General features: G+C 54.1%; 1 protein-coding gene across 1 annotated transcript; it reads left to right on the forward strand.

Moving 5' to 3' along the window:
- Positions 1 to 16,758: 16,758 nt before the first annotated feature.
- On the forward strand, positions 16,759 to 22,652 carry PAX1 (paired box 1). Its single transcript, XM_062489134.1, has 5 exons — positions 16,759 to 16,850; positions 17,936 to 18,690; positions 19,928 to 20,073; positions 20,375 to 20,588; positions 22,561 to 22,652. The coding sequence occupies exons 1-5, from the start codon at positions 16,759 to 16,761 to the stop codon at positions 22,650 to 22,652; spliced, it is 1,299 nt and encodes a 432-aa protein (XP_062345118.1).
- Positions 22,653 to 23,497: the final 845 nt, after the last annotated feature.

Below are 23,497 nucleotides of genomic sequence, written 5' to 3' on the forward strand. Positions count from 1 at the left end.
TTTTGTGGGTTTTTTTCAATCCAAAGCTCATGGAAGGCTCCTACCCCGTGTGCACTGCTCCTCAGAGCCAAGCTCAAGGCTCTGCTGATCCTTGCCTTACGCTGCTGTCTGCACTGATGGATTTCGTGTTTTCCAAACCTCGGGAATTCTGGTGTGCAGGGAAGAAGGGACCTGCAGCATTCCCTACTTCGGGAGGGGTGGAGCTGGAGAATTTCTCAGTGCCTCGGTAGCTGTGCCGCTGAAAATCCCATTGAAGGAAAAGGCTGGATGGGGCTTGGAGCAACCTGGCCTTGTCCCTGCCCCTGGCAGGGCGTTGGAATGAGGTGAGCTTTAAGCTCCTTTCCAACCCAACCCCTCCGGCATTCCATGACAAAGGGAGGTTTTGGCGCATGGAGGGAAGGCCAGGGCTGGAAATGCTCTGGGAATGTGGCAGCAGAGGATGGGTGGGACAAGGAGGGGAATGAAAGGAAGGAAACAGGGCGCAGGAAAAGGCCCGGGGGGCCGGTGCTGTGGATCTCCACGCCGCAGGGGCGATGCTGTCACTGCCTGGTCCCATCCGTGTCACCTGTGTGGCACAGGGGCGACAGAGTGGCCCAGCCCCGCTGCCACCTTACCGGGCAGGGCTCGGGGGAGGGGGACCCGGGACTCCCTCGTCCCTTTGGGCCATGTCGCGATTTGCGACATCTCTGCTGATCTGGGGACGAGCGCTCGGGCTGCGAGCGGGGCCGGGCATGTCGCGATCTGCGCTGACACCGTGTGGCCGCTCCCTGCATCTCGCCCCGGCGCCCGGCAAGGGGGATTTCGGTCCCAACAGCGCCGGAATGTCCCCAAGGTCACCTCCGACAGCAGGGAAGTGTCACCCAGTGGAGGCGGGAGATGGGCCTCGCATCCCTCAGAACGGGATGGATTTGGGCGCTTCCAAATGAGCCGGATTCAGGCTTTTTAAAACTCAATGGTTTTATATTTTTTAAATGTGGTTTTAAACTCAACTTGGTTGAAAACTAAACGCGGTCAATTCAGACAAGACACCAGAAGGGATTTTTACAGTGGGGTTGGTGAGGGCCTGGATCACGACCAGTGCCCAGAGAAGCTGTGGATCCCTGGAAGTGCCCAAGGCCAGGCTGGAGCACCCTGGGGCAATAGGAGGTGTCTCTGCTCAGGGCAGGGGGGTAGGATGAGATGAGCTTTAAGGTCCCTTTATATCCCAAAGCACCCAGGAATTTCCCGTGCCCATCTGGGAGCGAAGCCGCAGCTTTGGGGTGAGGGTGGATGGGGCTGGGGGCTGGAGACAGGCAGAGGCAAAATGCAAAATTAGATTATTCCTGATTCCCGCAGCACAACCCCAGGGACAGAGGCAGGGACATCCTTACCCAGCGCTCCCAAGAGGGGTAGAATTTTGGGATCAATGTCCCCTCGCCATGCCAGGAGCCCCCCGAGGGCGCTCGCCGTGCCCGTCCCGGGAGGAGCTCAGGAAAGAGCCCCAACAATGGACAATGGAGCCATTGCAGGGACAACAAACAACTTTTCTGCCTGCGAGTTTGTCCCGCCGGAGTCACGGGGTGAGCGCGGGGCATGAATGGGGACTGTGCTCCAGGGAGCCAGGCTTTGCCCCTCCGCGGCCACTGCATGTTTTTTGTTTTGTTTTGGTTTGGTTTTTTTGTTTGTTTTTTAGTTTTTTTTGTTTGTTTTGTTTTTGTTTTTTGTCACAGGATCGGAGCCAGAGAAAGTGCGGAGACAAAATTAGCACAATAAAAAAAAAAAAAAGGAGAGAGAGAGAGAAAGTGCTTTAAAATAAGGTGCAGATGCAAAAATACGAATATTCCGGTGGAGAGAGGGACTGAACCTCTCCCAGCGAGGCTGGCTTGAAGCTGGGGAGCTGGGGAAGCTCCTTTTCCAGGGAATTCGGGGCTCTGAGGGGACGTGGAAGGGTTAGGAAGCTGAAATCTGTGCCCAGTGCTGTGCCGTGGGGATTGGGGGTGTCCCTCTGGATCAAGGGTTTTCGGCTGGAGCAAGTCCTGTGGAGAAAGGCTGAAAGGACAGAAAGTTTGGGATGAAAGAGTTGCGGGATCTCCCGTTCTCTCCCTGTGTTCTGCCTCCAGCCCAGCTGGGATTCGGTAGCGAGAGCTGTAACGAGGTGACAGAAAGACAGACCCCGCTGGGAACAGGGGAAACGAGGCGAAGATTCCTTCCTCCCAAATTCCAGGCCTGGCAGCACAGCAGGGTGCTGGGGCTGAGAGATGCCGAGGCTCCTGGAACGAGCTGAGAGACTTGGAGAGCCGACAGGAAAGTTAGAGGTTTTTGGGTTTTGTTTTTTGGTGTTTTTTTTTCCCCCTGCAGTTTGGGAAGCTAAAAATAGAAATAATGCCAGAGGAATAAATATAAACACCCAATCAGCCAAACCAAAATTGAGTGAGGGCAGTGCTGGGAGGGGAGGGGGGGAAAGTGTGCTGGGTTGGGATGTGCTGCTGGTTCTGCCTCCTGTGGGATTGGGCTTTTTGTGCATCCCGGCCCAGTTTTGGGTGTTGTAGACCTGGGTTTGATCCCACAAATAACTGCTTTTGTCCAAGGGGATCAGAAATGGGAAAGCCTTTGATGTTAATGAGGCCCAAAATCCACTTCCCGCCTTTTGGGATCTGGGACCATCCTGGGATGACGCCACCGCAGTTACGGGATTGTTTTGGATGCCGGTGGGACAATGCAGGGATGCGCCAGCCCTGGAGCTGTTTCTCCTGCAGCTGCACGAGGTTAATGAGCGCAATTAACAGAGAACGCTCTAATTGCAACCGTTCACTGGGCCCGGTGTCCCTTCATCGGATGGGATCGAGCTGGAATTGGGCACTTCCAGGAGACTTCAGCATTCCAGAGTGATAAAGGTCCTGGCAGATCCCGCCTGGCATTCCGCCCGAGCGAGGCGGAGTTCGGGGTGATCGATGGAATCTGGAGCTAAACTCGGCGGATTTTAGAGGGAAATGTGCTCTGAGAGAGGTTTGTGGGCAGCAAACAGAGCCTTGATATCAACATGGAGCAGCAATTACAGCAGGGATTTTGGGATGCAGCTCTCTTCCAAGCAGAATTAGTGCCCACCTCGCCCGAGTGCAGCTGCCCTGGGTGATACCAAGATGTGCCCCAGAGCTCCAGCCCCACCCTGGCTGACACCATCCATCCAAGTTTATCTCCCCCATGGATTTGAAGCTTTTCCCGATTCCTATCAAAGCCTTTCCCTGGCTTCCCACATGAATAATGAATGCTGGTGCAGCTTCCCATAAATCATCACCGTTCCCGGTGCCACAGCTGCTTTGAGTGCAGACATCTGCATTTCAGGCCATGGAGACCCTGGAAAATCCATCTTTCCCCTTCTTCCTGCTGGAATCACGGCCTCGGTGCACCCAAGGGAAGGGTGACTCCAATCCCATCTCCTTCGGCTTCCTTTGGTTTTGAGGCTGGAGAATGCGGGCTCCTGGCTTTCCCACCCCACTGGGATACATCCCTGTGCTGCTCTGGGAGCTTTTCCACTCCCAGCTGATGCCCAGCGTGGTCCTGGAAAGGCCTTGGCAGATGGGGAGCTCTTTAATCCCTACTGGAATTCAGGGATTTGGGGCAGGTTGGAGCTGGGTGGTGCCTGGCCTGGGAAGGGGTTGGAAGGTGCCTGAGCCACACTTCCCTCCTTCCTAGCGGATCCATTCTTTGTCCCTTGGGAGCACCTGATCCCTCCCACCAGCCAGGACAAATCCACCCACACCCCTATTTGACTTCCAGAACAGATTTTCCAAAGAAAAAACACATAAATCCCTTTCCAGCGCATCCTTTGGTGCCCAGGAGTGCGCGTGTGAGGGATTCTCCCCTTTCCCTCTTTCACCTTTTATCAGAAATCGTTGGGAAACATTTTTTTTTTTTTTTTTTTAACCCACAGGGTTTTATTGCGGGTCTGGCTCCGTGCTGAGGAGCCCGTTCTGAAGTGTTCTCGAGGCTCCCATTGTCCTTATCTCGGGATTGTATCTCGCTGCAATTCATCCTCAGCCATCCTTCCGAGCCCGGCGCCTCTCTCATATGAGGCCCCTTTCATCACGCGGTGACAACCCTCGAATACATCATTATTCGGAATTATAATCATTAGGCAATTTTCCACCCCCTAATCTGATTTTATAAACTGCTTCTTTTCATGATCTTCGGGCGGCAAACAGTAAACGCATCTGTCTGCCGAGATCATCGCGATAGCAGGAATAGGAAAACCCTGCCAGGACACCTCAGCCCCTGGATTCGCATATCCAGAGGTTGTTTTGGGCTGGAATTCACCCGGCTCAAATCCCCAGCGCTCGGCTCGAGCGCCGCTATGGCTCCTCCGGTGAATTTTTGGCTTTTGTACCCATTGCAAAAGGGAAGAAAGGAGTGGGAAGGAGGAGATGTGTTCCCACGTGCCATGATATGTTCCCATGTGCCGTGGATGCATTTCCAAGCGGGTTTTTTTTGGTGTTTTTTTGTTTTTTTTTGTTTTTTTTGTTTTTTTTGTTTTTTTGGGAATTAGTGTCCCCTTCCACCTCACAGCCAGGTAAGGGAGATGCCACCTGTATCATGTGGGATCTCCTGCAGGGATGATATTTCCTATTTAAAAAACTGTGGGGCTTTTTCCCTTTATAATGATGGGAAAGTCCCATCTCCACGGTTCTTTTCCCCTCAGGAACCTGGGAGAGGCAGCTGAGCTGCTGGGACGAGGCTGGATGAAGCCCATGTGCTGCTCCATGGATTCCCAGCTCCTGGAATGTGTGGTGCCCAGGATCCATCAGGATTTCAGCCCTCACCACCCGTTTTTGGGTCGGAAGAGGTGATTAAACCCAAACGTGGCTGTCGCTTGCTGGGTTTGTGGCAAGGCCATGGGGATGACCCTTTCACTAATTATTCTTAAAACCAGCCCAAATTTGTTCCGAATTGGGCAGGGTAGGGAGGCTTTCCTGCCCACCCAGGGATGAGGAGTAGAGGCACCCAGAGGTGCCAAGCCCATCCCCGTGCCCTCCTGTCCTTGCACCTTCATGGATCCTATCCTCCCACTGAGGTAAGAGGAGTGAAGGGCATCTCGGGAAAGCAGATTTTGGATCCCTAGGCTGCTTCTCAATCCCGTTTTTATTCCTAGAAGCAGGATTGGGATTAAACAAGGAGCGTGCTGCATCCATCCCCTCCTCCTTTGCCAGGATGGGGGAAGCACCCCCTGCTCTTCCAGCCCCCATGGAAGGGAGGGAGTGATGGAAATCAGAGCAAAATCCCCATTTTCCTCTCTCTTACCACCCCCCCCCCCCCAAAAAAAAAAAAAAAAAAAAGAAAAAGCTAAACCTAGCCGCGACTGCCTGGACACTGCAGCCCAGCAGAGGGAGGAGGGAAGGAGGGAAGGAGGGAAGGAGGTAGGTTTGATGTCTCATTTAGCTCGGCAGTGACAGGAACCAATAAAACATTGTTGATCCAAAGCTTAGTCCATGGAGCCGCTAATCCCGGGGCAGATGGCAAACAGATAACGGGGACACTCCAATTTCCCCCAGTTTATTCGGGAAGAGGGAGGCAGATAAAGCAGCGCAGGGCAAACACCCCTTATTGCCTCGAGCACGGGAAGAAATCCCGCTCCTTTGGAAGGGCTGGAGCGGGATTTCCCTGCGCAGGGCCGGGAGCTCGGGGCTGGCACGGCTCCTTTCCCGGCGCCGGGAATGCCATGGGAAGATGGAGATTGCCATCTCCCGGCGCCTGGAGATGCTGCAGCGCTGCTGGGAGCGGCCTGGCCGGGTTCACATCCCATGGGAGCACCCAATCCCTTCTCCCGTTTTTACTTTTTCCTCTCCACCAGCGGCGGTCCTGGAGGATGCTGTGCAGGGAGAGGGAGGAGATGGGACGGGGTGGGAGGCACGGATTCCATGAAAAGGAGATCTGGGGAGGCCAGGAGTGGGAGCATCCCTCAGGGCACAGCCGGATGAGGCTGCTCCTCATGGGATGGAGGTTTGGGAATTTGGGATCTGGAAGAGTCACATCCTCCAGGACGCAACGGGATGAGGCTGCTCTTCATAGGACAGGGATTTGGGAATTTGGGGCAGTCCCTGAGCTGATGGAAAATGCTCTGGCTGTCCTTGCCCCACAGTGACCGTCCCCATGGCTGTCCCTGTCCCACTCCCTCCTCAGGGATATGGATAGGACAGAAAGGGACCTGTGTGAGTCAGATCTGAGCATCCAGGTGGATCCAGGAACGCTGAGCTCTGGCTTTGGACACTGCCCCATGGATCTACCTCAGCTCGGCCAGGGCAAATATTTGCCGAGTGGCACTCGTGTGTGAGTTGGCAGGGACACAGCTGGGGATGTCCCCAGGGATGGGACACGGCACTCCCCATGGCTGCCAGCGCTTCCTGGGATTTGCCACACCGGGATCCGGGCAGGGATCCCGGCTTCGGGATTTGGGGGCACCAGATGGAAAAGGGGAACAAAAAGTGTCCTGGGATAGGGAATGGCTGGGGAAGGAATGGCTGGGGAAGGAATGGCTGGGGAAGGAATGGCTGGGGAAGGAATGGCTGGGATAGGGAATGGCTGGGATAGGGAATGGCTGCTCCCCTGTGGGACAGTTCTGCTAGCTGTTGTCTCCAGAGCTTTTCCTGCTGGGATGTGATTATCCCTGAACCCCGGCAGCTCTAGGAAGCGGCGCTAGAGGGAGCCTCCAGGCTGGCAGCACATTCCTTTATATTTTCCCGGTTTTTTCCCCTCTTTTCCCCCTCCAGGAACCTCCCAGTCAAGGGAGGTTGACCTGCTCCGGAGCGGTACATGGAGGCACATCCTGCCTCCCATTGGAGACATCCAGGAGCTTCTTCTCAAAAAAAAAAAAAAAAAATAAAAAACAAAAATTCGCCCAGCCCTGAGCTACTTTTCCCCTCCAAAACTATTTTAAAAGGAAATTTTATTTTCCCCGTAAATCTTCACTGAAAATGAACAACCGGGGGATAATGCTGACAATCCATAAATATTTCTAATTTTTCCAGAGAAACCCTGGTGGACTTTATCTCCATTCCCTAATTTCAGATCCTTACATTTCCAGAAATGACAGCTGACAGGATAAAGGTACCTCCTTCATGTCTGCTGGTCCAATTTTTCCTTAAATCTAGTAACAATCTTAAAACACCCTAAGGTAAAAATCTTCCTTTTTACACCTGTAAAAATATTGGTATCAACATCAAAATCAAAAATATTGACTACAAATAAAAACTGATATTTAAACATAATTTTTTTTTCTTTCCCCCCAAGACTTTTCAGGGAGACTTTTAAAGTAACAAACAACTTTTCCCTCTCATGCTCCAGCAGGACTTGGAGTAGCCTGGCATCATGGAAGCTGTCCCTGGCCACAGAATGGGATGAGCTTTAAAATCTCTTCCCACCCAAAAAAATCTGGCTTTTTGGGGGGGATTATTCTCCAGGTTCTGCTGAATCCAAGAAACATTTTGGGAATTTAAATGTATTTTATGTCAGGAACACCTCTATGGAGCAGCTCCACCTCTCCTACCTCCTCTGAGGAGCTCGGGTGTCCCATAGCTAGGAATTTGCAGCAAGATTCCCTTCAACACAGGGAATCCAGGAGGAATTTTTCCACGGAAAGGGCCAGGTTCCCACCCAGACACCTCTGGCTGCAGCTGCTTCTGGCACAACCGGTTCCCCTTGGTGCAGAGATTGGGATCAAGTTTGAAGTTCAGGCTCTATTGACAGAGATTCTGTCAACAAAAAGGTGTTGAAGGATGGGATATTTGTGGAAGAAGTCACCAAGAGGTGAAAGATATCCCCTTCAGGGGGCCTTTTCATGCTTGGCAGGCCCCTGCTCGCAGGGATTTTCCAGGACAAACTGGATATAGGGATAAGGTGGCTCCTTCTCCTCCTGGGCCAGCGCAGCTTTGCCGACATCCACCTGGGATGGAGCAGAACTGGAGACCTCAGGGAGCAGAACCATGCTGGAAAACAGCCTTGGAGTCTCTGCCAGATGTTGTTTGGGACCCAAACAGCCTAAATTAGGGATAGGGGATTGCAGCTCAGTGTGGAGGTGGAATGGGCTGGTGGAAAGGGAGCTTGCTTGTGTTCATTCTGGCTCTTTTTTCTTCTCCCCATTCCAAGTTATCCTGGGATATTTGCTCACCCTTCCTGGGCTCATCCTCCCTGTTTTGCTACCTCTGGAAGGGCTGTGGGGAGCACCCACAGGCAAGATCCTGGCTGAACCCTCTCCAGAGGAAATCCCTCTGGACAGCAATACGCTCCCTCTGGAGCATTTTTCCATGTGGTGTGTCCCCTTCCTTGAGATAGGGACACAGCTTGGGGTCACCCCCAGTTCTGTGTCCCACTGGGAGGAAATGGAGATTTTTGGGGTTAGGATTGGCCAGGGGATGGTAAAGAGGGAGGGCATGGAGCAATGAGGGTCAAAAGAATGGATGGATGGATGGATGGATGGAAGGATGGATGGATGGATGGATGGAGGGATGGATGGATGGAGGGATGGATGGATGGATGGATTGATGGATGATGGATGGATGGATGGACGGATGGATGGATGGATGGAGGGATGGATGGATGGATGGATGATGGATGGATGGATGGATGGATGGATGGATGGATGGATGGATGGAGGGATGGATGGATGGATGATGGATGGATGGATGGATGGATGGATGGATGATGGATGGATGATGGATGAATGGATGATGGATGGATGGAGGGATGGATGGATGGATGATGGATGGATGGATGGATGGATGGATGGATGGATGGATGATGGATGGATGGAGAAGTAGACGGATACATGGATGTCCCTTGTCACTCTCACTCCCTTGGAAAACTGCAGGAGCCACTCCAGCTCCTTAGGGAGATGGGAAGGAACCCTAGAGGATTTGTACCACTGGCCATTTTTGAGGAAAATCAATCCTGCTCAGGTTTACTGGCCGCTTTGTTAATCCCAGAGCGACGAATTTTCTTCAGGAGAGCAGATCCATGTGGGTGGCTGGCTCTGGGCCTCCTCTCCTTGCAGCTGCTCCGGGGCTGGGCAGAAGGAAGTGCACGGAGGTGTTTGCTGGGACAGAGGCACCATGTCTCCTGCCCAGATAAGGATCAGACAGCCCGCTGTCCTCACCCCCAGCCTGCACCCGGATCAGGTAACCTGGCACAAACGAGGCTTTCAGGCTTTTTTCGGACTCCTCCTTCCTCCAGGTGTTGATGCAAGTCCTCTCTTAACTTCCTTTTTACTGTTTCCCCTCCAGTTTTCTGCCAAAATTTATTTTTTTTGTTGGTGTGGAGGCAGGATGGACACAGCCCCATGGAGCAGCATCCCCTCATCCCACAGCCCCTTCCTGGGCAGGCTGAGCCCCACCACTCCTATCTCCCAGTCCATCCTATCCCTCTTATCCCATCCTGCCTCACCCCTGCAGCGGCCAGGCCTGGCCCTTGTGTTGTCTAAAGAGGGCAAAACCCCATTAAACCCCTGAAACCTGCAGGCACTGGGGAGAGCCCCGGGGCTGCTCCGTGGTTCCGCTGGAACATTCCCAGGGATTCGCTGGCTGCAGTCCCACCATGCCACACGCAGCTGGCCCCTAATTGCATTGTTTCCGCTGATCCACGAGGAAATTATTTATGGGCACCAGGAGCCTGCCCGGCTTCCAGAGCCTTTCAAGTTTATAGGAGTTTTCCATGGGCTTGTTTGCAGGTTCAGGTTATTTTTACCCCTCAATTAACGGGGGTTGCTTTCCCTCCCTTCCTCGCAGGGGGGTCGAGTCTCTCCCTCCCTCCCGCTGGGATGGGATGGGATGGGATGGGATGGGATGGGATGGGATGGGATGGGTGGCTGGAGAGGGGCCAGCTTTGGCCTCAGCTCATTTCTCCCCGCTCTCTGCACAACCAGATCCTGCTTTGCTGTCCCGGCTCCCTCTCCCAGCCGTGGCATTGCTGATGGATTCCCAGCCCCTCACAAGCATATCCATCCCCAAAGCAAATCTGTCAGGAGCAAACAATCCCCCCAGAACGGTGCTGGGAGGGCGAATCCCAACCCTAAACATCCATGACCCGGGAATATCAACTGCTGGAGGAGCTCTCTTCCCTCCGGCTCCTTTCTAATGGGTACCTGGTACCCACGGTGCTTCCACTTTGGGAAATGTGCTCCAAGATGTGGAATTGCCCAGGATTAACCCCACCACCAGCAGCTTCTCCATCAGGGCAGTGTCGCCAGGCTGGGCTCAACTCCCCTGTAGGATTCTCCTGGCCCCCAAACCCTTTTCCAGGCCACGGGAATACCCTCGGGAGGAGGGAATGTGGCCTCATCCCAGTCGTCTGCCACCTGGAAGCTGTTTTCCACGCTCCCACATTGGTGGGTTTAGGCACACACACGCATTTTTTTTGGGAAGGGAGCAGCCTGTGTGGCAGGAAAAAACCATCTGAGGTTGCTTTAAACGCCCCCTGGAGCAGGGCCAGGAGCCCAGGCAAGGAAACGCTAGGAGCTTGTTTTAATTTAGTGGTGTTGAAGTGTTCGGCTGCAATTAAGCAGCTGAAAATTAAACAGAACCAGTCATTAGGGCTGGTGGGACAAGCCCGGCAGACCAGAGGATATAAATTATTTCCAATGGGGAATGCCAGAGCCAGGCTCGGGATGGGGATGGTTCCTCTCCTCGGCTGTTATCTCCTGGTTTAAATCAGAGGAATTTCATCTCGAGGAAATGCAGACGCTGGATCTTGGAGCAGGTAAGGGGAGGGAAAGGAAACTCATGGCAGAATTTCCTGTGCTCTCCCAGTCCCTCCATCCCAGGGGATTCCTTCCTCTGCCTGCCTCAGCTGGGCTTTGATGCATTATTCCCTGATGCTGACGCCCCCTTTCCCTGGATCCTGCTCTCCATGGAAGGATCTGGAGCCACCAGGCTCCTGTGGCATCTCCCAAGTGCATTTTAGGGGACAATGGCCTGATCCAGGCTGTGTCCTGGGGGGGTTTCTTCACCACTTGGGCTGCTTTGGAGGAAGGATTTGGGGCAGGAATTGGTGCCTTGATAGAGTGAAGGTGGAGCGGGAATTTGGGTTGGAAATCCTTCACCTCCTGTGGGGAAATTACGGCTGAGGGGGGAAGGATGGGGCAGGCTCTCCAAAAACCGCTGTGCTGGGCTTTTCCACGGGGTTTGTCCAGATAATTCACGCAGCTGTGGTTTTGCACAGGGTTTATCCAGATAATTCTGGGATAATCAGAACTCCCAGACAATGCAGAGGGACAACCAAGATCCGTAAAACTTCCAGCACCCTACAGGATTCTTTTACAAGCCCAGAGCCAGGGAAGCCCAGGAATGCTCATTTAAATCCCTCACCTCTCAGAAGAAGCAAGATTTCAGCCTGGCTTTAAAGTCGAGCTTGGGTTTTAAGGGCGTTCCAGGGATCTGTTGATGTGAGTGGGAAGTGTCTCCCTGGGCTTCAGCGGGATTTTCCCGGCCTGAAATAGAGTCCAGATCTCCCGAAATAAATCCCTCCAGCTCTGGAACTGCGGAACCATGCGGAGCCCCGGGAACGCTCCATCCCAGAAAAGGATCCAGCTCATTCATCTGCCCGCATCATGTGTGTTAAATTGTGCCGACATGTCCCAGAATTCCAGGGAATAAATGGAAACCAGTGCCCGGAGAGCGTTGGGCTGGCGGTGCCACGGGATGAGTGGCAGGAGCATTGTTTGTGCGCAGCCTTCCCGAAGGGATCTCCCGTTCCCCCCTTGCCAGGACAAGATGTGAAATTTCATTCCCATTTTATCCCAATTACTGGCCTGGAATTTGGGCACGGAGCACTTCCGGTAGCACACAACAACTCTGACATCCCGGGTGCTTTCCCTAGTGAAGGATTTAGCAGAGGGATCTCTACTATATTCCCAGCCCATGCTCCCCATCCCAGATATTCCCATTCCAAGGCTCCATCCCATCACAGCTCTTCCAGGAGAACAGCACAATTCACCTGATCAAAAACCATTTGAGATTTTCTCAAAAGAAATTAAATCTTCCCAGCCACTTTCTCTTACCTGGGGAAAAAAAAAAAAAACCAAACACCCAAACGAGTCTGAAACCCCAAGTCTTTCTCAGCTCAAAATATTTTTGCCCTACCCCACACACCTGAAAAAAAAAAAACAAACCCTGAAAAATCCCGTTTTGCTCCAAAGAGTTTTTTTTTTTGACTCCTGAAGAAATGAGTGACAACAATTTATAAGGCCGTAAATAATGATTTCCTGGTTTGTTTGGACGATCTCCTGCAGATTCAGGGAGTCAGAGCGGTGAGGAAAAGTTCTTTTTTGTGCCCCTCATCTTTAATTTTAAAGGCCTTTTGCGAGGAGGAGCTGCCAGGCGGGAAGGGGAAACAGAAGGACTTTTGGGATGAAGGAATCGGCTGGAGCGGACAAGGCAGCTCTTCACAGCTTTAAATCCCATTTTATATCCCCCACTCCCACACGGGGAGAAGTAAACAGAGTTTTGCTGTGATTTTTCAGGGCCTTTATGATGGTTGTAATGTTCTGTGCTGTTCACCCCACCCCGGCCCTGCGTTTTCACACCGAGAGTTTCTGCTGGGAAATGAGCCCTGAAAATAGTTTACCTGCCTCGAAATGGCTCCAAACCCTCGGGAAATCCTCTGGAGAGGCAGCGGGGAGCTTTGGGATGGCCAGAATGGTACCCTGGGCACAGCCCTGGCCTTGTGCTCTCGCCAGGGGCTCTGGAGCAGCGGGAAGAGCTGCAGGGGGTACACTGGAAAACCCAGCACTACCAAATTCAGCTTTTATGCATTCGATACGATCACATTCAGCGCTATTCAATTCCTATTCAGCCCGACAGAAATGTTGGTTTAAATCCTCCTCCACCATCAGAGCCAAAGGGAAAACCAGCGGGGAATTCAGGTCCTTCCTTCCCCGCTGTTCGAGCTGACCAGCCCGGCAGGTCCAGAGCCAATCCCTCGGTAAAACAATGGATTATTTATCCCGCTTTTCAGGCCACCTTCACGTGCTCCCCACCCTCTTTCCGAGAAGATCCTGCACCGAACGGGTGCTGGATGGATCCGTGTCCTGAAGCCTGATTTAAACACTATCGGATCCCATCGAATGCGCTCCCAGCTCTTTTCCAGCAGGAGCACATCCCCTGCCCTCTCCCCGCGCCAAGCCCCCGGTGCTATTCCAGCCTCCCCGAGGTGCTTTTCCAGCAGAATCCCGCTCCTTGCCAAGCCCGCGGCCTTGCCGCCGGCGGTGGCCGTGAGGAGGGATCCATCCCGCTGGGAAAAGCACGGGAATGGCTTCAGCAGCCCCTCGGCCCCAGCACGTGCGGGGTTTGTTTGTTTGCAGAGCTGATCCCGCCTGCGTTTACACCCGGCCAAGGCTCAGCCTTAAGCGGGACCTTAATCCTAAGGAAAACATCGGGAGGGAGTTTTGTTTCTCTTTCAGAGCGCTGGAGGAGCCAGGGAATATTCCCCAGGGAGACAGAGCCACCTGAGCTTCACGGTCCCGGTGGGCTTTTCCAGCCGCCTCCAGGGTTTCGGATTCCACGATTCCAGGGGATTTGAGGAGGAGACGAGGGTGTGGGAAGGAAGGAGCTGCTCGTGTCCCACGACACCTCCCGAGTTGCCAGCACGAGAGGGGTGCGGGTTTTCCCGGGAATACCTCGAAGGATGGGAAGGATCCCGGCTCCCTCCTTTGGCCGCGCTCCGTGCGGGATCCCGGCTCTCCAAACCCTTTCCAGAGGTGGCTGCTCCTGCCGCACGCGGCTCCCAGATGTGCCGAGCGGGATTTTCTGGGAACAAACTTCAATTCCCCCCCCCCCCTTCCAGCCCCACACTCCGCCGTTCACCGGAATTCTTCCCAAAACACTCGGTGTTTTCAAACATCGACCCCTGAGAGGGAAAGGTGATCCCTGGCACATCCCGAGCTGTGGGATGCGGCTGGAGCTGCACGTCCCCACGCTCCATTCAGGGCGTGGAATGAGATTCCAAAGCCTCCGAGACGGATCCCAGGCAGAAAATGAGGAGAAAACCCCGATAAAGAGAAAAGCGGGATGGACCCATGCGATTTATTGGGGATTTTCAACGCTCCGTGCTGCCCGCGGAGCAGCAACTTTTCCCACGGGGAATTTTTGCTTCAAAGGATCCGGGATGCCGCTCTCGTTTTCACGCGGAGAATCTCTGATCACAGAACGGAGAGGGGTCTTTTAGGGGGGAGGGAAAAAAAACTCAAACGGAAAAACTCCCGGGGGGTTTGGTGTGGTTTTAATCCGGTTGGGTTTGAGGAGCCTCGGGTTGTACGGAGGAAAATTACTTCTGAAAAAAATTACTGTTAATTAATGAACCTGTGGCCTTGACAGACCTGACAGAGATGTTCAGAGGGATGCTCTGCAGTGTGATTTTATTTTGCTGAGCTCTCAAACTCTTTTCTTCAGCAGCCGGGAAGATTTTTTTTTTTAATTTTTTAATTTTTTTTTTTTTTTTGGGAGCCTCCAACTCCCTGCATTTGGGAAAAAGGCTGGAGAAAAAAAAATCCTGTTGGAATAAATTTGGTGATGCCTCCGACACACAAAGCACAGGCTGAGGCGCCCAGCACTTACTGGCAGTTTTCAGAGTGTCTGATCCCACAGGATTTCCCAGTCTGGTTCGATCCCGATGGAAAAGGAGCTCCATAAACTCCTGCAAGAGACGCAGCATTCCTGAATCGGTAATTAGTAATAATAATAATAATAATAATAATAATAATAATAATATAATGCAGCATAGGATGCCAGCATTAGATAACAACACAACCATAGAATATATTGTTACAATATAATAATTTAACAGCAGTATCTAATACAGTATAATGTTAATTAGATTATTTTGTAAGAAGTAATCGGGAATAAATACTGGTGAAACACCCAGGACCCCCTATCTTTAACGATAATCTCCAGCTGCAGCAGCAGAGGAATATCCTTGGCACTCCTATCCAATATCCTTGATATTTCAATCCAGTATTCGAGATATTCCTATTTTAAAATTGAAAAAAAAAAAAAAAAAAAGGCTCAGCCCGGCACAAAAATACCCACAAAATTCCAGCACCTTTGGCAAAACCAGGAAAAATTAGGAGCTGTATTTTTTTTTTTCATGTCGGTTGATATTCAAGCGGAGAAAGAGGGGCTGGGGAGGGGAAAGTGGAGCCGGAGCAGATGGAAACCATCGCGGCCAGAGCAGGGCAGGGAATGGCCAGGGGGGAGCAGGTTTGGGTGCTGCTGCTCCTGGAGCTCCGCGGGGAGCTGGACAGGGGGCAAATTATTTTGGATTTTCCTGCCACATCTCACCTGAGCAGCCGCCTCTTTCCTTTTCCTTCTTCCCTCTCCTTCTTTTCCTTTTCGTTTCGATAATTTTCTGTTTTCCCTTCCTTTTACTTAGTTATTTTCCATTATCTTAATTTCAAAAAAGATTTTCTTTCCGCTTTTATTTTACTTTCCTTTCCTTTTCCTCCGCTTAACTGTCCTTCATCACCTACTTCTCTTACCTTTTTCCTTCTTAGTTTCCTTTTCATATTGATTTCCCTCCTTGTGCTTCTCTTCCTTCGTTTCCTCTCCACGATTCCTTTCCCTTCGCGTTTCCCTCAGCTCCCTTTCCATCCCCGCTATATCCAGGCGTGCATTCCCGCAAGGACCGGATCCCGGCGATGCCCCCGGGAGCCCTGCAGGGATCCGGGGACGCGGGAGGCGTGCGGGGAGCAGGTGGAGGATCTTTTCCTACCGGGATCTTTCCTTTGGAAAAAAACTCATCCCCAGGGAGCGGCGGGAAAAGGCTTCTTCGCCGGCAGCAGGACACCCCCAGACCTCCAAAAAAAAATCCATTCCTAGGGATCCGCGGGGCCGTGACAGCCGCACCTTCCCGACCCGGCCGCTTTTCCATCGCCGCCTCCTCACCGGGGGCGAGCACGGCGAGCTCCCCGCACCAGGGCTGCGAGCGGGCACGGGGGGCACCGGGGAGGCACCGACGGGACCCCCGGCCCTGGGCGAGGCCGGGCTCCCTTTTAATCGATCCGCTCCCTTTTCCCGAGGCTTCTCCCGGGCTGGATTCGGGGCCGCAGCTCGGCGCGGGGGTGTCCGCGCTGGGGCACACGGGGGTGACGGGCGCTGTCCCCCTCCCCGCCCGAGCCCCCCGCTTTAAACCACCCCCCCCCCCTCCCCAAGGTGCGACTTTTCCCAGCGCTGCTTGCCCCCGAGCCTCCCACTCTTCCAGGGAAACACTCACGACCTTCCCACCGAGCTCTCCGTGCGGGGGGACAAAATTCCCATCCGCGTTTGACGGGGCGAGACTTTTTTTTTTTTTTTGGGGGGGGGGCGGCAGAAACAGGCAGGGCTCCGTGCCCCCCGAAAGCGCTCCCGTCCCGTCGGGGCTGGAGGCGGGGCAGGTGCGCGTCCCTGTCCCGCGTGGGGCCCGCAGGGAGGGGGCGAAGGGACCCCTGCGCTGTCCCCGCAGCCCCGGGGGTGCGCGGGGGGGTCCCCGGCGGTGGCGGAGCGGCCCCGAGGGGGCGGGCGGAGGGGGCGGCTCCCCCGGCCCCGCCGGCCGCGGCCATTTAGGAGCGGGCGGGAACCAATGGGCGGCGGCGCCGCGGCCGTGACGGCCTCGATTGACGTGATTCCCACGTCAAATTGATCCCGAGGAGCGGCGGGGGCTCCCCGCGAGCGGGGCTCGCTCCCGGCGCCGCCAGGAGCCCCCGGCCCCGCCGCCCCCCGCTCTCTATGCCGCGGCTGCGGCGCTGCCCCCTCCCCGCGCCGGGCCATGGGTGAGTGCGGACGGCTCCGGGACGGCTCCGGGACGGCTCCGGGACGGCTCCGGGACGGGTTGCTGGCGGAGCAGGGCACCGGGAAGGGGCAGGAGGCTGCCGGGGATGCCAGGGTGTCATGCCCGGCCGGGAGGGCTCCGGGCCGCTGGCTGCGCCTGGCTTCTCTTTCGCTCCGCTCTCTCCTTGGGGCTCTCCTTCTCCCGTTCTCTTTCTTTTGCCGTCTCGCTTTTTGTCCCATTCTGCTTTTTTTTTTTTTTTTCCTCTGTCCTCTTTTTCCCCTCGTCGTTTCTGACTTTTCTTTTTCTCTCGTTCTTCCCCTGTCTTACCTCGTTCTTCTTTTTGGAATGTCACTTTTATCTCACTTTGTTTCGGTCTGTATTTCTCCTTTCTCTCTTTCTTCCTTTCCCCCTTCCCTTGGCCATTATTTCCTCTCTTTCGCTCTTCCCCTCTCATTCTCCTTTTGCTTTTCCTTTTTCCTTTCTTCCCTTAATTTTTATCCTTTTCCTTTTCCCCCGCTTCTTTTTTATTTATTCCTTTTTTTCTACTTTTCTCCCTCTTTTCTTCCCTTCCTTTACTTTACTTCTCCTTTTTGCTTCCCTTTTTTCCCCTTCCTTTTTTCCTTTTCCTTTTTCCCTTCCTTTCCCCCCCCCTTTTCTTCCCTTCCCTTACTCTACTACTCCTTTTTGCTTCCCTTTTCCCCCCTTCTTTTTTTTCCTGCCTTTCACCCTCCTTTTCCCCCTTTCCTGTTCCCCCCTACCTTTGCTTTCCTTCTCTTCTTTGCTCCCTTTTCCCCTTTTCTTCCCCCCCTTTTTTTCCCTTCCCTTTTTCCTTCCTTTCTGCCGTTTTCCTTCCCTTCCTTTGCTTTCCTTCTCTTCTTTGCTCCCTTTTCCCCTTTTCTTCCCCCCCTTTTTTCCCCTTCCCGTTTTCCTTCCATTCTGCCGTTTTCCTTCCCTTCCTTTGCTTTCCTTCTCTTCTTCGCTCCCTTTTTCCCTTTTCTTCCCCCCCTTTTTTCCCCTTCCCGTTTTCCTTCCTTTCTGCCGTTTTCCTTCCCTTCCTTTGCTTTCCTTCTCTTCTTTGCTCCCTTTTCTCCTTTTCTTCCCCCCCCCCCCTTTTTTTTTTCGCCTTTCATTTTCTTCCTTCCCTTTCCCCCTTCCCCTTTCCTTTTTTGCCCCCACTCCCTTTTTCTCCCTTCCCCTTCCCACCGCAGCGCCCTCCCCACCCCCGGGGCACCCCGGCCGCCGCCGTGCCGTGCCGTGCCGTGCCGTGCCGTGCCGTGCCGTGCCGTGCCGTGCCGTGCCAAGCCGCGCCATCCCGCCCCGCAGAGCACACGTACGGCGAGGTGAACCAGCTGGGCGGCGTGTTCGTGAACGGGCGCCCGCTGCCCAACGCCATCCGCCTGCGCATCGTGGAGCTGGCTCAGCTCGGCATCCGGCCCTGCGACATCAGCCGCCAGCTCCGCGTGTCGCACGGCTGCGTCAGCAAGATCCTGGCCCGCTACCACGAGACGGGCTCCATCCTGCCCGGGGCTATCGGCGGCAGCAAGCCGCGGGTCACCACGCCGGCCGTGGTCAAGCACATCCGCGATTACAAGCAGGGCGACCCCGGTATCTTCGCCTGGGAGATCCGCGACCGCCTGCTGGCCGACGGCGTGTGCGACAAATACAACGTGCCCTCGGTCAGCTCCATCAGCCGCATCCTGCGAAACAAGATCGGCCCGCTGGCCCCGGCGGGTCCCTCTCCGGCAGCGTTGCCCTGCGCTCACATTTACCAATACCCGTACCCGGGCCCGGCCGCTCCGCCGCCCGCCAAGGCCGCTCCGCACCCCGGGGGACACCTCGGGCCACCCCCGGTACCGCTGCCCCGCTCCTGGCCCTCGGCGCACTCGGTCACCAACATCCTGGGCATCCGCACCTTCGTGGAGCAGGCGGGTGGGTGCCGGCAATTCCGCCTCTCCCCATCCCTCCCCTTATTTTATTATTATTTTTTGTTTGCCTCTTTGTGTTGCCTTCTTCTTTTTCTTTTTTTTTTTGTTTAGTTGGTTTTGTTTTGTTTCGAGGGTTTTGTCGGCTTTTTTTTTATTATTATTATTTCTATCGGGGGTTTTGTTTGTTTCATGACTTTTGGCTCGTTTCGGGATTTCTTTTTTTCGGCTTTTTATTCGCTTCGTGCCTTTTCCCTCGTTTCGTGCCTTTTTGCGCCTTTCCTTCTTTTTTTTTTTTTTTTTTATTAGTTTCAGCTTCTTGGTTTATTCCGAGTTTTTGTTGCTGTTTCTTTCTTTTTTTGCTGTTTGTTCCAATTTTTTTTTGTTTGTTTCGTGTATTTTCCTTCTTTCCCCCCCCCGCCCCCCCGCCCTCCCTATTTTCCCCCTATTTTTCTCCCAAGGACCTCCCCTCGCTCCACCAGCCCGTCGGGGCAGCAGGGCCAGATGCGGCCTCGGCTCAGCCACATCTTGAACTTTTTATGAAAAATGTGGAAAATATTTTCCTGGGGATGATAGACTGCCGACCGCAAATTCGGAGCCCTGAATTTCGCTCCGCAAAGGGGGATTTACCAAAAAAAAAAATATATATATATATATATGAGAAGGAGGAGGGGAAGAGGGAAAAATAAGAGGAGAGGAAAAATCAAGGGGAAAAGGAAAGAGAAGGCAGCTCGGATCCGGCCTCCTGGATTCTCCCGAGGAATCTGGGAATTTTGGGGCTCTGGGAGCGCCGGCAGCTCCAAGGCCGAGCCTCGCCGGCTCCAGGGGGGCACAAGCGGGCCGTGGCAGGGTAGTGCGGGTCCTTTTATCCTTCCAAAAGCCCGAGTAAATCAACCGCATGCGTTTTCCCCCGCGCAATCATTTATCCTTAAAATTCCGATGTCACTTCTCCAAATCCCCTTCGTCAGGAGAGAAATTGGGGCCCCTAAATTATCGGAGTTTGCGAATTGGGAGAGGGAGGTGGGTACGGCGAGCTGGGTTTGGGGGCGGGGGGGGAGGGGGACGACTCCACAGTCTCTCCCCGCGGTGTGATCCCAAATTTCGGCATGCTGGAGGGAACGCGGATTCCTGTACCCCAAATCGATGGGTTTACACAACCAGGAGCTTGGAAAAGCGGGAATTCCCCCCGTTTCACCCCAAAAATCTGCTCGGGCCCGGCCCGAGGCTGACGCTTTTTTCCCCAGGGGCTCTGGCTGGCACCGAGGGGGCCGCGTACCCCCCAAAAATGGAGGAGTGGCCCAGCGTGAACAGGAGCGGCTTTCCCGGGTCGGGCCAGGCGGTCAACGGGCTGGACAAGGCTGCCATGGACGGCGACATCAAATACCCGCAGGTGAGGGTTGGGGGGACACGAGGGACAGGAGGGGACAGGAGGGGCGAGGGATGCCACGGACGGCGACATCAAATACCCGCAGGTGAGGGTTGGGGACAGGAGGGGACAGGGAAGGGTGGCCGGAGCGGAGCTGGAATGGGGCAGGGGAGGACAAGGAGGAGAGAGCAGGGAGGGGCCGGCGAGGTGGGAAGAGAGGCCATGGAGCCCCGTCCGCCCCAGAGCGGCACCCCCCGCGCCGGGCGGGCTGTTCTGAGCCCCTGTCGCTGTCGCTGTCCCTGTCCCCTTCCGTCCTTGTTCCCAGCCCGGCGCGGGGCTCTCCTCCATGGGCACCTTCCTGCCGGCCTGCGCTTACCCTCCCTCCAGCCAACCCGGAGTCTACGGCGGCTCCCCCGGCTCCTACATGGCCCCGGGACCCCCTTGGCAGCCCCAGGGGACCCCCCTGGGCCACCACGGCCACGGCGTGACCGTCCCTGGCGGCGACCTGGCCATGGCCTTCAAGCAGCCCGGCAGGGAAGGTGAGCGGGGACAGGGCCGGGACAGGAGGGACCCCCAGCCTCAGGAGCGCTCCGATTGATCCATCCCATTCCCCATCCCGGCATTCCGGGGATCCCCGCCATGGGAATTTCCCTCCTCGCTCGCCGGGAACCGCCAGGGAACTGGGAGGATCCCCGGGAATGCTCAACCTCCCGGCAATGCTCATCCCTGGGAATGCTCTCACCCCTTTGGGAATGCTCCTATCCCTGGAATGTTCATCGCTGGGAATGCTCATTCCCGGGAATGCCCGTCCCCCTGGGAATGCTCCTATCCCGGGAATGTGGGAATGCAGCAGGAGCCTTTCCCCGCATCGCCCCAAACCGACACCGATTCCAAGAACCGGGAGCCTTTCTGGAAAAAAAGCCTTGACGGGGAATCATTAATTCCTAGTAATTGCCTATTATTTATTAACTGACAGCAATGATTTAACAATTTGTTTCTAGTTAATAGTTATCATAATGAGTTGTTGTTTTATTGAATTGGTTCCCGGGATTATTAATGAATTATTTCCAGCCGGGAATCCCGCGGGAGCAATTTGAGGCTGTCAAAGGGGGCGTTGCTTTTATCTCCCGTTAATTATTTCGCCTCATTAATAGAGCTCGATTGCCTCGTTTTAAAAATCCCGATTTTTCCTCCCTGGCTATAAAATCCCCTTCGATATTTTTGTCCTTTTCCCCGCGTTATTTGATTTTCTATTATTTTAATTATTTTGCAATTAATTCCCTGTTTATTGGTCCCTTTTTATGTTGGCTTTTTCCCTGGGATTTAAAGATTTTGTTTAGTTGTTTTTATGTTGATTTTTTTTTTCTGTGTGTGTTTTTTTGTTTGGCCGTTTTTTAATCATTTTACCATTTCTAACCTGCTGCGAGTTGTAACCTCAGCTGTGCCGGGGACGAGTGGCTGAGGGTGAAAATAAATAATTCAAACCGCTTATTTAAAGATTAAAAAAAAAAAAAAAGAGGGAGAGAATGTAAAGAGAGAGAAGAAAAGGAATTTTAAAAATGAGAAAGAATCAAACAATAAAAAAAATAAAAATAAGGATAGAAAACGACCAAAGCCACCTTTGCATATTTAATATATTTTGGAGGTATTTTAAATTATTTTCTGATTTCCCGCTGTTTTGTCCCCAGACTTTCTCTGAACCTTTGCAGGTTTTTGATTTATTGGTGGGGTTTCTTCACGTGTGGTTTTTAAACCGATTTTTATTTTTTCTCTTTAAAGCTTATTTTTAATTTTTCCCATTTTTTCTTTCGGATCGGTTTTCTGTTTCTGCCACATACCTGGGACGAGGGAAATGTTGGATTGTCCGACAAACGAGCTGGAGGGGGGGAGGGTGGGGTGGGCTGGAGGTATCTGCAGCGGGTGGGAAAAATGGGAAAAAGCTGGAAAGAAGCAAGGAAAAGCAGAAAAACGCAGCCAGGCGTTTCCAGCCCTTTCCTAGATTCCTGGATTTCCCCCGAAACCCCTCCCTGCTTATTTCGGTGCCTGGGGGAGGGATTCCCTAGGACTGAGCCGGGCTGGGATGGAGCTCAGCAGGAATCCCATCACCTCTGCAATGGTGGCACGGTCCTGTCCCCTTCCCCTTCCCGGTGCAGTCCCCTCCCAGGACACCCCCAATTTCAGGAATTTTTACGGAACTTTTAGGGAATTTTTAGGGGTTTTTTTTTTTAATTTTTAGGGAATTTTTAGGGATTTTTGGGGGGAATTTTTGGGCAATCTTTAGGGAATTTTTAAGGATGTGTTCTGTGCGTGGCTGGGACTGCTCGGGGCCGCTTCGCCAGGTCACGCCATGTCCCTGGCAGTGCCACCAGCGCTGTCCCTGTCGCTGCAGGGACACATCCGCTGTTGGGGGGACCCCGAGGGCTCCGGGGGCGATTTTTGGGGTGTCCCCGTGCCCGGAGTCGCTCCATCCCCTGCCTGCTCTGTGCTTTTTCCCTCTCCCCCTTCCTGCAGGGGTGGACAGAAAACCCCCCAGCCCCGTGGGGAAAGCTCCGGATCCCCTGAGCGCCATCCATGGGATCTCCATCCCGAGCTCCTCGTCCTAGAGCCGCCGAGAAGCAGCCCAGGGACTTTTGGGATCCCGGAATCAGCTCCTGCAGCCCGGGGCTGAAGCCCGGAATGGGGACAGGTGACTTCTGCCTCCGCAAATCCCCGGCAGGACATTCCCGGAGCCTCCACGGGATCGGAAAGGAACGACGGAAGAGACTCAGCCTTCCTTCTTTATTTTATTCTATTTTATTTTATTTCCCCCCCCCCCCCCCCCTTGCTTTCAGTTTTTCCTTCTCCTTCCCCATATTCCAGAGGACTGTTGGATGCCGTGATTCCCTCCATCCCCAGGCTCTGCCGGGAGCATTCCCGGCTCTGTCCCAGCCCAGGGGAGCAATCAATTCCCGGTTTCCCCAAGGAGCATCCGTGCTGGAGCCCTTTCTCCAGCCCCTTTCCAGCGCCTCTGCCCCGGCATGGAAACGGACCAGAAGTGCCAGGACATTTTATGGCATATTTTTATAATAAGGACCCCTAATAAAAAGTGACAACCGTGGGCACACTGCGGTGACATCCATCCCTCTCTCCCTCCGGGTGGGCACCGTCCCTTCTCCAGGGCACTCCGGGAGCGGCAGGACTCGGTGGGACTCCTTGGAATCGCTCCCTGCGCTTCCTCCCGGGATTCCCCCGCATCCCAGGGCTCCGTGGCCACCTCGCCCCCACTTGCCCCGGCCCTGGGGGGCTGTCCCCGTGTCCCCTCCCCTCCCTGGCAGCCGGCTGGGGTGCGTTCGGAATGGGGTTTCGCACTCCCCGGCTCCTCCAGCCGCTGGCGTCGGTCCCTTCATTGTGTGGGAAGGGGCAGGTCCTGCAGCGGGGCAGGGAGGGAAGATCCTGGCAGGAGAAGACA

The sequence above is a fragment of the Cinclus cinclus genome, chromosome 3, assembly GCF_963662255.1.
Source record: "Cinclus cinclus chromosome 3, bCinCin1.1, whole genome shotgun sequence".
Taxonomy (NCBI): Eukaryota; Metazoa; Chordata; class Aves; order Passeriformes; family Cinclidae; genus Cinclus; species Cinclus cinclus.

Coding starts and splice junctions, on each gene's coding strand:
- PAX1 (XM_062489134.1), top strand. CDS start 16,759: ATGGGTGAGTGCGGACGGCTCCGGGACGGCTCCGGGACGGCTCCGGGA. Junction 16,851..17,935: donor GAGCAGGGCACCGGGAAGGG/GCAGGAGGCTGC, acceptor TTTTTTGCCCCC/ACTCCCTTTTTCTCCCTTCC. Junction 20,589..22,560: donor CAAGCAGCCCGGCAGGGAAG/GTGAGCGGGGAC, acceptor CCCTTCCTGCAG/GGGTGGACAGAAAACCCCCC.